Raw genomic sequence first — 16,774 nt, 5'->3', positions numbered from 1 at the left:
CTAGTTAGATTTTGTTTATCCTAGTTCATATTGAAATATGTTTTCTCAGTTCTACTTTAATTTGATTTTTTAATATTGTGTAAATATAGGTATTACTGTTACATATTTTCGCTAGTGACGTTGAGTTATTGGGTACACTCGAGACAAGTTGCAAAAAATAGTGGTTAAAAATCGAAAGTACTTCAAAATTACATTTAGGTGTTGGATATCCTATATTTTAGGATGGGTTTATTTTCACATGCAACTTGCAATATTTTCTTTTCCGGGTTAATACTTATATCGCTAACACAAAACGTCTGAAGCTCTTAATCAAGTATTATTTTAAGTAATAAAAATTGTATACGACAATGTCTTTTCATTCTTAATTAACATGAATAAAGTGAGCGCATCGTATTTTCGTACAGTGATATTGAATTATTGATACCCTCAAGACAAGTTGCAAAAAGTAGTAATTAAAAATATGGATTCAAAATTACATTTAGGTATTGGATATTCTGTATTTTAGGACGGATGTATTTTCACATGCAGTTTGTAGTATTTTCTTTTTCTGCACGTGATGAATTTATATCAATTATAAACAAGAATTAGGTTTGTTCATGGCTATGGTCAAAAAATCAAAACGAATAATAATTCAAATCAACTCGATTAAAAAAATTGATATTTGGTTTGATTTGGTTAGGTCTTGTTTTTAAATTTTGAAAACTGATATATTTGGTTTGATTTTGGTTTTACTAAAAAAAACAAATTGAACCGATAAATTAGATATATAAATTTTATAATTAATTATATATTATTTATCAATAAATATAAAGAATTTGTTAAATTTTAAGTTATTTAAGTCGTTAACTTTACAATTTTCTCAAGCCTAACACTTAAATTTTTGCCCAATTACAATTCTAAGTCCAATTCCATCAAACTTATTACCTACCAACCATTCATAATATACTCACACACTTTTTCTTAATTTAATAACTTTATTCGTGTAATGATAACTCTTATATTATTTAATTGAACCAATAATAGCTTTATATGGATAGTTCATGTATTAGATGTTTTTTTTCAACTAAGATATGTATGTCCTCAAAAAGTTATATCACTTTCAAACTGGAAAAATCAAAAAAACTGAACCAAGTCATCAATAACAAATCGATGGTTATTTTTTCATTTGATTTGATTGAATTTTAAAAATTTAAAAAATTTACCATATTAATTTGATTTTGATTTTAGTTAATAACCAATTTAAACCGGACCACGAACACCCTAACAAAGATGGTAATCAATTCAATATATATTTAATTTTTATTAAAAAAAGGAACTATTTTTATGGTATAGTCTAGTAATAATAGTTGATTAATCATAAAAAAAAAAAAATAACCATGTACGAATACAAAAAGTTTCGTACGTCATTTAACGGTGAAGATATCACAAGTCAAGAGTTCCCATTTATACGCCGTTAACGTTTACGAAAAAACGGAAAAAAGGAAAGAAGAAAGACGGTGACGGTGGACGCTGAAGTTCACCGTTCCTGCAGATCGATTTCTTTTTCGCCCTTCCCAAAATCTTTTCATTTTTATTGCTCCGCTTCCAAGTTCCAAGTGTGGTATTAAAAAACTTCCAATCAATCCAATTTTCAATATCTTTTTTCTTTGTAACTTTCTGAATCGGAAATTATTGAATGATGGGATCTGATTGAACACAAAAACAATTTTGCTGTTATATGGATGTTGTTTATTGAAATTGGAATTTCTTAGGATTTTGACAATGTATGATTCATTTGATAGGATGAAGGAGCTTTCCATGTAATTTGAGCTTTGGATCGAGTCAAAAAGATGGCGTGGTTTGGTGGGAAACTTGATTTGACGAACTTGGATCTTGCCGGTGCCGTGAATAAGCTCAGTGAGAGTGTCAAAAACATTGAAAAAAATTTCGACACTGCACTTGGTCTCGAGGAGAAATCTGAGTCTAGTAACAATGAAGGTATCTATTAGATCGTTATACTTTCTCAAAATTTTATCTCATACGTTAATGTTAATCCTCAATATTAGTTGGATTCAGCATGTCCGGACCAGCGTTGGCTGCTCGCCTAATTCCACTAGATACGTGCCACCTCCCACTGGATACAGATGCATATTTATTCCACTCTATTTATGAAAATTAGGTTTCTAACTAGAGTTTGTTTAAACTTACTTAGCGAACACTAATGTAAGTGTAACCTCAAGCAGATCATTGATCCTGGAAAGAATTTCATAGCACTTATTGGCTCTATAGAATTCTTGTATCTTTATACAATGGCGTGCTTGATGCTTTAGAAGCTGCCTAAGATCTCTCCGATGTATTATGACTTTTCTAATACTGCCCTTCATATTTGGTTGTTGCCCTTGTGAAAATTGAATCTGGTAAGGCCAAGAATGAAATGCATATTTTAGTATGTTTGAACTTCTTATTGCCTGCATGTTTGGGAATCAGTAGTCTATAACTCCTAACAGATTCGTGTCTGCTAGAAACACTGATTAATAAATGATGGTGGGATTACACAGTTCAAGTCTTGCAATATCCGAATATGTGAATGGTTCAGTGTAAATGCTTTCAACCCATATTTGACCCGCTAAATAACCATAACTGACTCATTTTTATACTGTTTAAAAATAGGTTGAACCCATATTTCACCCATTTTGAGTATCACCCACCCAACCTGTTCAAATAAGGACTGGTTGATGACAAAATGGGTTCATTTTGCCAACACTAGTTAGGAGTAAGCTCTGATGTGAGAGTAACAACGTCATGTCAGAGTAGGTTTGGGTGCCAACATATAGATCTTGGATTGCAAGACTAAGATAAGAGGTAATTACTGGCCTCTCGGAGTTCCAAAAAAAGGAAATTCAGAGATGAGCGAATGAGATTATATATGGGGATAATTTGGAGATATCAAGCCATTAGTTGTCTGGGGTGCCTCAATAATAAAGTGGTGATGTGAAATCTCAGCACTGTATTAACGATTGAATAGGGTGTATTAGTAATGCCGCTATTAGTAATGTTGAGATTATTTTGTATGCCATGTTTGATTTGGTGTTAAAAAAATAACATGCATTGCATATTTCTAAAATAAATTATTTGCTTACAAAAATATCATGCACAAACACAATGGGAAAGATGTTGAAAAGGTTTGGAGGGGCAGTTGTGTCTTTACCCATCCTAATGCATACATTAGAATCCCTTGCATTGCTAATACAATGGTTTCTTATGTATTAGTTATGCATAGGCCATAGCATAATGCCTAATAGAGTGTATAATTAATGCATTAGTTATACATAAGTTGAAAAAGTGTACCAAATAAGGTATTAATAATACATTAAGCTAATTGCATGCATTATTTTTCTAATGCACCTTAAGAACGACCCTATAGAGTGATAGACAATCTCTTGCCTGGCGGAGAGTGCAATAGCTTGGGAATGGAGTGACACTTTCTAACTTTGGTCTTAGAAGCTTCCAAGTATATGTATGGCATAAACTGATGGCATCTGTTAGTTACTTACACAGACACTTGCACATGTACACACACAAATATGTTTCGCGTATATTTGTGTGTGTTCCAACACCTTCATAAACTGATTTGAATGTCCTCCAAAAATGTTAACCGAATGTTGAATTTCTTTGCTGCTTGTCTTACCACATTCCATGCATTCATTTAAGCCTTCTTAAGTATATCAGATTGATGCATTTCTTAGGAAAGTCAAATTTTAGAGCTGACTGATTTATTTCAATGCTTCCCTTTTATCTTGTGGGCAATGCTTCGATTGCATGCCAGCTTCAGGGTTATGGCCTTCAACTACGGATAGGAGGGCCTTATTTGATCCTGTCATGTCTTTTATGGGGCAAAAAAGTGAGGGGACTGCTGAAGAATCTGTAGAGAAAGCTGAGTCGTCAAAGCCCACCTTGCCCACAGGGGAAGTAGTTGAAGATTCAGCTGAGACTACAACTCGACGTGGTGTGGTTCCTAAAGAACCAAAAGAAGAAACAACGGACATTATTGAAGAAACTAAATCGGTTCAAGAACCTATTGAAGAAGCAAAGGATGTTGATGCGAAACCAAATCAAATGATATCTGCTGAAGAAGAAACTGAGGAGGCAAGAGCTGTTGATGTCCAACTGAATTCTTCTACGGAACCAAGTTTTGATCAGGAGGAACAAAGAAGTGTTACTGGGCCAGATGAAAGAAAAGCTGAAATTAATTCACTGGCAGAAGCATCGAAGGTCAATGAGCTTGATCAGGAAACATCTCCAGGAATCCTCCAAAAGAATATTCCAGAGCGAGAATCATCTGAAAACCTCGAGTTGGTTGTTTCCCAATCATCAAATGCTTTATCTCAAACTGAAGTTGGTATCCCGCTGCTTGTTGATTCAAAGGAAAATACTGGTAATGATGGGGAACAGAAGAAAGAAGTCACTGAGGAATCTCCTCCTGTTCAATTAGAGGATGCATCAAATTACCCTACAGACAGGGAACAGAAGAAAGAAGTCACCATGGAATCTCCTTCAGCTGAATCACGGGATGCATCAAGTGACCGAGCAGATAGTGGAAGACCTTCTGTTTCAGATTCTGTAACTGCCAGCGAAGGTGAAAGTCTTGAAGAGCATTCTAACAGGAGCTTTCTTGGTGACCAGCACACTGATGAAGGTCTGAAGAAGCTATCTGATACAGTTATGCCTGAAAATGAGTTGGTTAGTATACCTGTGGAGGCTACCCAGCGAGGAAATGATCAGGAGACTGGTGTGAAAGAACGGTTGAGCTCCGGAAGCAACTCTTCAGATGTTACCAATTCAGTGGTTGAACTGGAGAAGCTGAAAAAGGAAATGAAAATGATGGAAACTGCATTACAAGGAGCTGCTAGACAAGCTCAGGTATGTCCATATGCTACTTTAATGGAAATTTATGCACCTTCTGCTCCTCAGCATCAGTGGAACATTTCTGAATCTACTGACGTTACTTGAGAATATGAATCTTTTGTTGTATGCACCTATAGTAGGCGAGTCCAATAATTCACGTTGTATTACCTAAGATTAGCTGAAATCTGAATCCCACTCATCCTCAATAATTTCTCCCAACTTGTGTGGTCATGGATAAAAGTTGCTTCAATGAGTTGATTTTGACTAAAAGTAGCTTCAATTAAAGAAGTTCTGATTTGAAGTGTGTGTGTCATTGACACATCCCATTGATATTGTCTTGTACTTCTCAAATGACATAGTTTACGTTCTTGAGGTCTCAAATGTCTGAACACATGGATATCTTTTCCATAGTCCGTGGATCCTTTCTGAAGTTGTGGAATCCGTTGGCAAGGATGTTGGTATACGCCTAAAGATGATTGGACCGTGTAGCAGCTTCATACGTTTAATTGCAATTATCCCTTTATTATTATGCAGCATTATTCCAAAGCCAATAAATATATTTAAGGATTCTGGGTGATTGGAACTAATTCTCCCATCATGTATGAACTTCGCAATATCTTCCTGTTATGCCTCAAACTTAGAGGGAAGCTTGGACCGTGTAGCAGCTTCATACGTTTAATTGCAATTATCCCTTTATTATTATGCAGCAAGATTATTCCAAAGACAATAAATATATTTAAGGATTTTGGGTGATTGGAACTAATTTCTTCCATTATGTATGAACTTCTCAATATCTTCCTGTCATGCCACAAACTTGAAAAAAAATTCAGTTGGTGTGTTAGACCCCTTATTTTCAGTTCTTGTTTATAAAATGATGAACACTCAACAAGATGACATGTCATTGTTTTTCCTCAGGCTAAAGCTGATGAAATAGCGAAGTTGATGAATGAGAACGAGCAATTGAAGGCTGTTACTGAGGATCTGAGAGTAAGTTCTCATCATTTTGAAGTTCCTTTCGAGGCTGTTAATTCAATTTGTTGCTGTCCGCTAGTTTTTGAAATGGCATGAGTCAAAGACATACTATAGTTCCCATTGTTTCAGGATGAATTTACCATCTCATAAATTAGATTTCTAGTGTTGTTTTTCTGCTTGTTATTGCAGAACATTTCTTTCTCTTCTGCCCTTGCTTGCAATTTTCTTCTAGATAAGTTAATCTTGCATGTGAGCCAGATATTGTGTAAGCTTCTGTGCTGACTGGTCGAGTCATCTTAACTACCACCTAATTTGTTAAGCACTTTTTAATGAACATCATCAATAATCAGACTTCTCTTGACTAGATGCGTGTAGATCAGGAAGAATCGCTTCTGTTGCATAATTTCATATGACTCTCATCATTGATGATTTTGATTTAACTGCTTTCACATCAATACACGTTGCATTTTCTCTTATACAAATTCTAGCTTCTGTCCTGTTTGTTAGATGACTTGTGCTTCGTATGCTCTTCTATTCTCTCAGAACTGCTAGTTTCCTGTATCAATTTAAGTACAGAATGTTTCGGGGTGGCCCAGTGGTTTGGGCTTGGAATTTTTATGTTGGAGGTCTCAAGTGCGAAACCTCTTGCCAGCGAAAGCAAGGGGTTTGCCTTCAGGGTTGAGCTCGTCGCACCGGGCTTGGCTAGTGCGGGTTACCTCTCCTATGTTGTTTGCGAGCTATTGCATGTGGGTGGGGGTGGGGGGTGGGGGTGGGGGTTTACCCTGTGCGCACCTAAAGGATAGTGGCTGTGAGTTTCCCTTGTCATAAAAAAAAAAAGTTATCCCTGCAAGCAATTATTCTGTTGTTCATTTTATCTTCCTTTAGTATTAATATCATATGTGTAATTGGATCTTTATTGCTGCTGGGTGGGATCAGCGTAGCACGTGCCAATGGATGTGTGTTTTGTAATGGATAATGGATCGAAACTTTAGTTAACTCTTTTGTTAATTTTATTTAAATTGGTGAGTTCCAATGCACTTTTTAAAACTTTTTTCTAATTCCCCATCCCCACAGCGTTCCTCTTATGTGTACGTTAGGTTCATCTTTCATCCCTCATAATTCCCTTCTAAGTGAAACTCCACCAATATTATATCTCTTGCTTACACACTAATTTTTACAGAGGAAGTCCAGTGATGCAGCAATTGAATCTCTGCGAGAAGAGTACCATCAAAAAGTTTCTGCTCTTGAGAGGAAGGTATGAATGTGTTCACATGAATGTTTCAGCTTAAACTTCCATTGCTAAGTGCTTGCTTTATGTCTTGATCATCAGCCTTTTCACATCATAACAGTAGCATAAATTCTTGAAAGACAGTTTATTTGAGCTTTCACATTGTTGCATAGTTTTTCTACTTCATTTAGGCATCACTACAATGTGCAGCTTCAGCTTTTATGTGTATAACTTCATATTTTATGCTTGCTGGTTCTGTATAACGCTTGATGGTTTCTTACACTTTTAGTTTTTCAATGGTTCTAATAGACTCTAAGGATGCAGGATTATCTTGTTGAGCTGTAATGGGTCGAACCCCTTTAGTGTCAATAAGACCTTATTAACTACATATATGAATTGGGACGGGGAGCTTGACCCTCGAAAATCTGTATACTTCCACAGGAGAACATTCTTTGGAGAAACTCCATACCCTTCTTTTAGAGTTCTTGCTCTTGTAAAAAAAAGTAGAAGCATCTTTTATATGCTGCACATACATGATATTGACAGAAGAAGAGAAACATTCTGTGTTGGCTGGTAATATTCCATCTTTTCCGATTTCATTAAATTTTTTGAAGAAATTGCACCATCCTTCCCGCATCTCTATTTACTGCTGAAACCTCATGTCTACTACTTCCTAAAATTGCAGTTCCCCAGTTTGTTTTTTTAAAGAAAATCCTCCTGTACTATCAGTCATTGAGGGCTCTTCTAAACAAGAAATTCCATCCCTGAGGGCTCCACATCTGAGAAATTGTATCCTTGTTCTGCTAGCTTAGCATAACCAAATTTGGAAATAGAGTTGCACAGCATTCTTCTCTAATTAGTTGTTATGTTCTCCTTCATTTCCTTGTGTCCTTTTTCAAACAACTTTGAAATGCTATACTTGAGCCGAGTTCAATTAGAAACAAATTATCTTATCTCCACGAGGTAGGGGTAAAGTTTGCATACACCCCACGTACACCCCTCCCTAGATCCCACCTCCACTGATGGATTACACTCACTGGGTTTGTTGTTGTCGTATTAAAGGGGAAAATGAAATGTGTCCTAACATTCTAGTAAATGTGTTGTGAATAATATTTTTTAATACTCATTCTTTTCAGGTTTATGCTCTCACCAAAGAAAGGGATACACTTCGCAGGGAACATAATAAGAAGAGTGATGCTGCAGCTCTTCTCAAAGAGAAGGATGAGATAATTACTCAAGTAATGGCTGAAGGTATGACAAACTCAACTCTGGCTCTAACTGTGATTTTAATACATTACACCGTCATTATGCCTTTGTTTCATGTGAAGCTTTCCTACTATATGTGACATATAAGATAATTATACAGTTAAGGACAAGATACATTTTCATTAATCTTAGGTGATATTTTTGTTTCTAACTAGACGAAAACTTAGATATCATACTTGTGCTAGAGCGTCGGTCATACTTGCTGATCAACCAAAAAAGGGGCAGGTCATACCTGCGGCAATTATGTATGTATAGGTGGCAAATGGGCGGGTTGGGCTGAATTTGGGCTCGTCAAAATAGGCTGAGCTAATAAATAGCGGGTATTGACCCACCCAAAGTCACTTGGGCTGAAATGTGCAAAAATGCGGGTTATAACCCAACTTGCCGAACTCTTATTAAGTTTTAATTGCTTGATTTGTTCTTTTTAAATTTTTTATACCTTATAAAATTATTGTATTTCTTTTTTATGACCATATTAATATAATATATCAAATAAAATAAAACATCCTTTTAAAAATATTTTGACAAGATTTCCAATGGATCAATTTGGGCTAGACATCAGTCCAAAGTTTGATGGGCTGAAATGAGCTGAGCTAATAAATGAGCGGGTCAATAATTTTGCCATCTCTATATGTATTTCATTAGGGAAATAAATTCAAGATGGGTCGAAATGCCTGTTTGGGTGTGGTCTGATGATTGGACATTCTAAAAAGTAGTCAAGTCCTTAAGTATGGGTTCTATGGAAGAACTCAAGTTTTTGCATGCTGGAAGTTGCATCATATCAGAACTTTTGTGAGGAACTTCTTACTATTTTGTGCTGCTGCGACTGTACCTTTGGCTAGAGTGTCTTTTTCTTTTTATTGGTAACCTTTGACTAGAGTCTCTTTACACAATTTAGTTCCTGTTGACATGTATATCAGACTATTTGGAGAAATATTTTTATTCTTTTCAATTTTGTATAAGCTCTATATTCAACAAGATACATTATCTTGGGTTCTTTTTATGCCATTTCAATTTCTAAAACCCAGTTTTTCTCCAGGTGAGCAGCTTTCTAAAAAGCAAGCTGCCCAAGAAGCTCAGATGAGAAAGTTAAGGGCACAGGTGTGTAATCAGGCATACTCATTATTCCATTTCAGAAAGCATATTTATTAGTTTTAACAAATCTTCCATTTGTTTTGAAAGTTAGATCAGAGAGCTTGAAGAAGAGAAGAAAGGATTACATACCAAGCTTGAGGTCAGTCATTTCTAATTGATGCAACAACTTGATTGTAGATATTGTGAGGGGTGACAAGAGGTGCCTGGATTACTTTCAACTCTCTCCTATTATGGTTAATATGTTCTTTTATTATGTTAAAATGTCGACTGCCTTGTATTCATTTTCACGAAAATGTTATTCTTAGAGTTTTCAGCTATAAGTTGCTCTTGGTTTTAGCATGCATACTACAACAATTTGGGAGTAGAAATTTTCTAAAACTAACCGTAGCTGCAGTTGAAGTTCATCTGAGAAGGGGAGAAGTGTTCAAAATCTGTTTGGTGTGAAGGAACATATTTGTGGAAGATAAATCACTTTTTAGGGTTTTGTTGCCAAATAATGTTTTCCATCAAATGGGGGAGAACGTCTTCTGTTACACATGTATGGAAGTTATTTTCGTTACAGTTACCACAACTTCTAACTTCATATCACTGCTCTGACAAACATTTAGACATTATAATAAATCTTTATACTGTGTTACCTTTGTTAAAAGTATAAATAAAAATAAATCTTTATACTTAAAAAATTTCATCAACATACTATACAATGTGCTAACATTATTATTAACTCTTGATAAATGTCTTTTTTTTAAGAAACTATATTCTACGCACCAATGAACCACTGGGAAGCATTTTTCATAGAAGATATTTATCAGAAAATGACTTCATCTACATCGTACCAAACACATATAGTATTTTTTGATAGTTCTGCCTGGATAACTTGAGTCCACTTCAGAAAGATATTTTTTTCACCTGGTCTTTGTTCTAAGTAGGTATCCTTTTGTCTTGGAAGTTGCCTTTTTGCTGACCGCTTTAGTAGAATCAAGCAAGATGAGCCCAACTTTCGAAGGAATACCCTTAAGGAAATTTAGTAACTTGTAATTTTACTGCAATTTCCCCTCCTTGAGTTCTTGAGTTGTTCAAGGAACTGTAGGGTTTGTAAAATAAATCTTGGGTAGTGTTGAAGGAGTGGAATAGTAGGAATATTGAAGATATATCTAATTCCATTCACAAGGTTAAATGGAATTGCATTGTATCTCTACATTTTTGGTGTAAAGAGATAGGATTAGAGGATTCAGATCAACTTTTAGAATTTTTAGGATCCTTGTAAGTATTCTGTTTTTTGTTCTTCTCTGATTTTCTAAAGGTCCCCAGCATAACCTTTTTTATTTAAAAAAAATTTAAGCCATCACCATTACAACTTAAAGCTATTAGGTGTGGGGTTTGGCTTGACCCTACCATGTCTATAGTTTCCAACATAAATTACACAAAAACAGAGGGAGGATTTACCTAACCTCTGGCAAAAATAGAAAGTGGAAATTAGGACATCAAAAAATGGAATGCAACAAACTTATAACCTTCCACTCAAGCAAAATACAAGATTCAACTAATAAAAAAATTACATTTGTCATATCTTTTTTTTATACAAGGTAGTATGTGTTACCTACCTATTCTCAAAAAAAAAAAAAAAAGAATCTTGGGGCTAACTCAATCCCAAACGTCCCAAGACCATATAAGGAGACTAGCCATTTCTTTTTCGTCTGAGGTGGGACTCGTCAACCCCAACCTCACGCCCAGGACTGGAAATCTGGATACTGGACAATTTAATAAGGGGTCGAATATCAGGAAACAAGAATTGGGATGGTCTGATACCATGTAAGAAACTCAACCCCAAAAAGGCTAGCTCAAGTGGGGAGGGTTGCACAAGACCAGATAAGGAGAGATTCTTCAAGAGAGATGTTTGTATTTTTACTTCAATGTACCCTCATTGGTTTCTTGAGTTGTTAAAAGAACTTTATAGCTCTTCTTAGACAGTTTATATAGTCTCGTCACCTAGCACTTCTTTTCATGAAGTAAAGGATTGTCACTTAACTAGTGTTTAGTTGAGTTGATTGCTTTATGTTTCTTTTTTTTTTTGTGGGATTATGGTAGAAATTATGATTTTAACTTACATGCTTATGCCTTCCCTAGGTTGAAGAGAACAAAGTAGAGAGTATAAAGAGGGACAAGGCAGCAACAGAAAAATTGCTTCATGAAACAGTCGAAAAACATCAAGCAGAACTTGCAACTCAAAAAGAATACTATACTAATGCTTTAAATGCTGCAAAAGAAGCAGAAGCTTTATCTGAGGCACGGGCTAACAATGAAGCTAGAACTCAACTAGAGGGTCGTCTCAGAGAGGCTGAAGACCGTGAAGCAATGCTTGTTCAGGCACTTGAAGAATTAAGGCAAACACTTACCAGAACGGAGCAGCAGGTTTATATTCTTGAATAGTGTCTTATCGGGGTTCATCAATCTAATTTCGCAGGGCCTAACATTTTTTTCACCTGCAGGCAGTTTTTAAAGAAGATATGCTCCGCAGAGAAATTGAAGATCTCCAGAAAAGATACCAAGTATAACTTTCTCTTTTGCAACTTTTTGTGCTTGACTACTTAATCATGTTTCCTTTACATATACTTATTCTTCTGTGTTTAGGCCAGTGAACGTCGATGTGAGGAGTTGATAACACAAGTTCCCGAATCTACCAGACCTCTTCTCAGGCAGATAGAAGCCATGCAGGTTTCACTGCAGCTGAGATATTATTTTTCATATCCTATATATGGTCATGGTATATGGACCGCTCATTTAGTGTCTATGTTTTATGCCTCTTCATTGATTACAGGAAACAAACTCCAGAAAGGCTGAAGCTTGGGCTGCTGTTGAGAGAACCTTGAATTCACGTCTTCAGGTCTTAAGAGAAACATATAGAAACTTTATTTATAGTTGAAACTCGAAGGGTTTCTTAATTTTACTTCACAGGAAGCCGAGGCAAAAGCTGCAACTTCAGAAGAAAAGGAGCGATCTATTAATGAACGCCTTTCTCAAACCCTATCCCGAATCAATGTTCTTGAGGCTCAGGTTCTTTCACCTATTCCTTTGACGCTGCTTCATAGCGCTTCTCCCCAGGAATTTGCTTACAAATTTAGTATTGCAGATATCTTGTCTTAGAGCTGAGCAGACACAGCTAACAAGGTCCCTTGACAAAGAGAGACAGCGGGCCGCAGAGAATAGGCAAGAATATCTTGCTCTAAAGGAGGAAGCTGAGACTAACGAAGGTCGTGTGAATCAGCTTGAAGAGGAAATTAAAGAACTCAGAAGGAAACACAAGCAGGAAATACAAGAAGCATTAACTCATCAGGAACTCCTGCGGCAGGTAACAAAATTATGTTTTACTTTCCTATTAATTTGCTGTCTCAATCCCCTTTTAGCATCAATGATGCTTGTGGTTTTACATGCAGCATAATTTAAATATGATCAAGATGCTTCAATTGAAGAATATGCAAATCTCGTTTTGTCGATTTACTCATTTTTTACATATCAGCCAATGGTTGGCCTTCTTGGCTTTTGAATTATTTTATTCTCTTTTAAGGTCTCAGATCTGCTGAAATGGTCTTTTAGCGTATACCTAATCAGTGGCAGTAAAGCTCCTGTCACCTGTACTTTGCCCCTCATTGTCATTGTTCCCCTTTGATCTTGTCTTCAAAAGCATAAAAAGATATACAGATAAGGAAAATTGTTTTTATACAAGCAAGGAGACAAGTTAAAATTTTATCATTTAGTGTGCCAGTTTGATTACCAACAGTCAGAGCAGCAGGTGAAGCAGTTCATCCATGTATGCTAACTTTTTATGTGATTCGGCTCTATTTTTCTCCTATTCTGAAGCCTCTGCTTCTCAATCTTGATGGTGAGGGAAGAGAAATGTTATGTATGATGGCAGTAGAAGAACCTTTATCACATAGGTATTGGTGGAATCTATCTAGACTGGATTCATACCTGGAGACAACATAGAGTTGCTTCTGACTTTGTTGTTAATGCTTTGATTTTATTAATGAGAAGTGCATGTCTGAGTCAGTTGTCACCAATATTTTACAGGAGTTGGAAAGGGAGAAAACTGCTCGTTTGGATCAAGAAAGGGCCGCTCGTTCTACTAATTATGTGCCTGATCAGAGCCCAATAATGAAGCAGAAATCTGGGATAGAAAATGGTAGTTAATACCAAATTTAGTTTTCAATATGATGCTTCATACATTTATGTTATTGCTACTGTTCTCTTCTCCATCATGTTTAACATTCTCTATTGTTTAACATGGTTGCTTCACTTCTGTATTTCCCTTCCCGTACTTGATTTTTCTTGTGCTTTACTTGAACCGAGGGACTATCGGAAACAACCTCTCTCTACCTTAACAAGGTAAGGTAGGGGTAGGCTGCGTACCGCCCTCCCCATACCCCACCTGTGGGATTACACTGAGTATTATGTTGTTGCTGCTGCTGCTGACGTTGTTGTTTAACAATCACCTAGTTGCAGGAAGTTTGACACGCAGACTTTCGAGTGCTAGCAGCTTGAGTAGTATGGAGGAAAGCTATTTTCTGCAAGCATCTTTGGACTCGTCTGACAATTTATCTGAGCGTAGAAATGCATTAGAGGGTAATATAAGTCCATACTTTATGAAGAGTATGACGCCTGCATTTCGCCAGAAAGATGGGGAACTTGCGTCTTATATGTCTCGACTGGTATGGACTCCCTGACTGATTCTATCAAACCGCGTATCATCTGAACTCATTTTATAATTTTATCGTATTAGTTGGCCTCTTTTCACTGTGTGGTGTTAAGTTTATTCAGTGGATCTATCTAAGTAACGAACCATAGGAGCTAAAGCTTACAGTGCTCTGTTTTCATGCAGGACTATTTTTCCTTTCAACTAGTTTTTTCCATTTGACCACCTAGTACTAACTTATTGATTCTTCCAGGCATCTATGGAAGCCATCCGTGACTCCCTTGCTGAGGAGTTGGTTAAAATGACTGCAGAGGTGAACTCTTTTTTTCCAGATACTAACTTCTTTTTCTTTTTCCCTTAGAGCCTTCCCTTTGCGATGTCCCTTTTTTGGATAAGGAAATCATTATTAATAGAATGTCTTTATTATTTGTTTAGTGTGAAAAGCTACGTTCAGAAGCTTCCATGCTGCCTGGCATCCGAGCAGAGCTAGATGCACTTAGGAGGAGACACTCGGCAGCTCTTGAATTGATGGGTGAACGTGATGAGGAGGTACAAACTGAGTTTTTTTATACGATCCATTATTTTTCTCTACCACAGCTATGTTTCTTGATGATCTTAGTTTTGGGTTTAAAAGGGAACTTATCTTTGCTTCTATATTACTCATCAAAAAGCAACATCTTTATTTGGGAAATCATTATATCAGGAAGTGGGAACGTCGGAATTTTTTGAATTATCACTCAAAGTGTAAATCACGTGTATGAACTGTATCAATCACCTCAACATATTCTTCAAAAAAAAAAAATCACCTCAACATAGTAAATTGTACATTTTTGGCAGAGTAATTTGTGCACATGCACCTTTCTACATTTTTGAAAGGATTAGTTCCCTTGTGTTTTATGAAAGGTCTGGTTCCATTTTTAATTGCATCTCCTTTTATTTTGGATGATTTGTGCTAATTGCCATCTAAAATATGACTTATGGTGAAAAGAAAGAGTTATACTTCTCTTACCTTTGCCTCTAAAGTTTTTTGGACTGGAGGTCTCGTTTTGCTCCGATTCCCAGATGTACTGAATAGATTAAGACTCAGTTGATGTAGGATGTTGTCGTCCTTTTTCTGTATCTTACTCGGTTCTGTTCTTTTTGTTGCATACACGAGTAATTCCCTTTATAATAAAGGTGTTCTTTTAGATTTATATTAATTATACCTTATAGAAAAAGATGATTATTAATATCAATTCTGCAAGTTATTTCGGTTTTTCAAGTACATGTTAGTGTGCACACACTTAGGCATCAAACAATCTCCTGATTTCCTTTATGGGCATTGTAGCGATGAGTGAATTTACCTGTTTTCTTCATGTCTGGAGATCATTCGTATTTCATTCTAGTTAAATGTCTGTTATTTCAGTTTCATCATTCTTTGTGAAATTATTGTAACTTCTGAACCACATTGTAAAGAATAGACATCTTCCTTTTTTACTTAATTTTTTTTATAAAATACCTTTTGCACCACCAAACTCCCCGAAATGTTCAAGTGCCCCCTTCTCCATGATCCACTCGTGGCATCTGCTACCATAAATGCTATTTTTACTCCATAATTGTTGAAAATGTACCTCATACACTCCCCAGGTGTTATATACTCTAGAAGTTCCTTTTTCTACTCCCCTAGTAGACACGTTTGTATCTCTTCCTTTTCGCTCTTCCTCTATATCTTGATTTGTGTTCCTTCCTCCTTTAGGTAAGCTCAGCCCTCCATTGACAAACCAACACACTTTAGATATTGATGAATTCTTTAAACAATGGAAGTATGACACAGATTATGGGCTTGCTGATGTCGACTTGATCATCCTAAGTTAGGTTAATTGAATCATAATTTCTAGCGGTTCAATGTTATTCCATCGTACTTGAATTTGACACAAAACTTTGCAATAGTTGTGTGGCTTTACTGCCACGTGCAGTTGTTCAATGGGGATGCAACTGGTCAAGTGTCAGCTTTTTTTATTTATTTATAGATCAACTTTCCATTTGAAATCCAATCTATGTCCATAGTGAAGTATTGATCTTTCCCCATAGTGCTCTTTGAATTTCTTATTCACTGGACGTGTATTTGTGATAGTTGGAAGAACTTCGTGCTGATATTATTGATATGAAGGAAATGTACAGAGAACAAGTAAATTTACTCGTGAATAAGGTATATCATTGCTCAATTATTTAGGTCATTTCTTTCCTTTGCGGGGTACTGGAAATCCACATTTTTCTCTTGATATTCTTGCAGATCCAGGTGCTTAGTTCATCACTGAGTGCCACCTGACAGCTGATATGTTGATGAATTTTTTTTTCTGGTCTGTTTCATCATGGAGGGAGGGTGCTGCAGTGTATTTGGTGTATCACATTGATTTTGGACACGACAATTCTTATGTCACCAGTTTTTATTATAAATCTATAGAGAAACTACCTTTTACAGAGGTTTGTTATTGTAATTTTAAAGTGAATCGTTGTATAGCATATTCTTTTAACAGTGACGTATTATTGGCTTTAAGCTTTGTTTCCAAGTGCAATTAAAGTTACTGAAATGGTTGGCTGTGCCTTGCTGGTTGCAGCTGACATGTTTTGCTTATGTGCTAGGAATTTACACACCCTGA

General features: G+C 36.1%; 1 protein-coding gene across 6 annotated transcripts; it reads left to right on the top strand.

Moving 5' to 3' along the window:
• The first annotated feature begins 1,318 nt into the window (after positions 1-1,318).
• On the top strand, positions 1,319-16,749 carry LOC101249736 (golgin candidate 5). 6 transcript variants are annotated; one of them, XM_069299359.1, is made up of 20 exons: positions 1,319-1,600; positions 1,782-1,977; positions 3,806-4,899; positions 5,800-5,871; positions 7,037-7,111; positions 8,221-8,335; positions 9,390-9,451; positions 9,537-9,584; positions 11,573-11,857; positions 11,935-11,994; positions 12,077-12,160; positions 12,264-12,329; positions 12,401-12,499; positions 12,576-12,794; positions 13,514-13,625; positions 13,946-14,151; positions 14,389-14,448; positions 14,571-14,684; positions 16,249-16,323; positions 16,408-16,749. In XM_069299359.1, the coding sequence occupies exons 2-20, from the start codon at positions 1,830-1,832 to the stop codon at positions 16,441-16,443; spliced, it is 3,030 nt and encodes a 1,009-aa protein (XP_069155460.1). In that variant the 5' UTR covers positions 1,319-1,600; positions 1,782-1,829; the 3' UTR covers positions 16,444-16,749. The 6 variants fall into 6 exon arrangements, with proteins under 6 accessions (XP_069155460.1, XP_010322689.1, XP_004241737.1 ...); XM_010324387.4 differs by having other exon boundaries at positions 13,940-14,151; XM_069299358.1 differs by having other exon boundaries at positions 1,436-1,600; positions 3,812-4,899; positions 13,940-14,151.
• Positions 16,750-16,774: the final 25 nt, after the last annotated feature.

This window comes from Solanum lycopersicum, chromosome 6, assembly GCF_036512215.1.
Source record: "Solanum lycopersicum chromosome 6, SLM_r2.1".
Taxonomy (NCBI): domain Eukaryota; kingdom Viridiplantae; phylum Streptophyta; class Magnoliopsida; order Solanales; family Solanaceae; genus Solanum; species Solanum lycopersicum.
The sequence above is the reverse complement of the archived record's forward strand: the minus strand, read 5'-3'. Positions and strand labels throughout refer to the sequence as shown.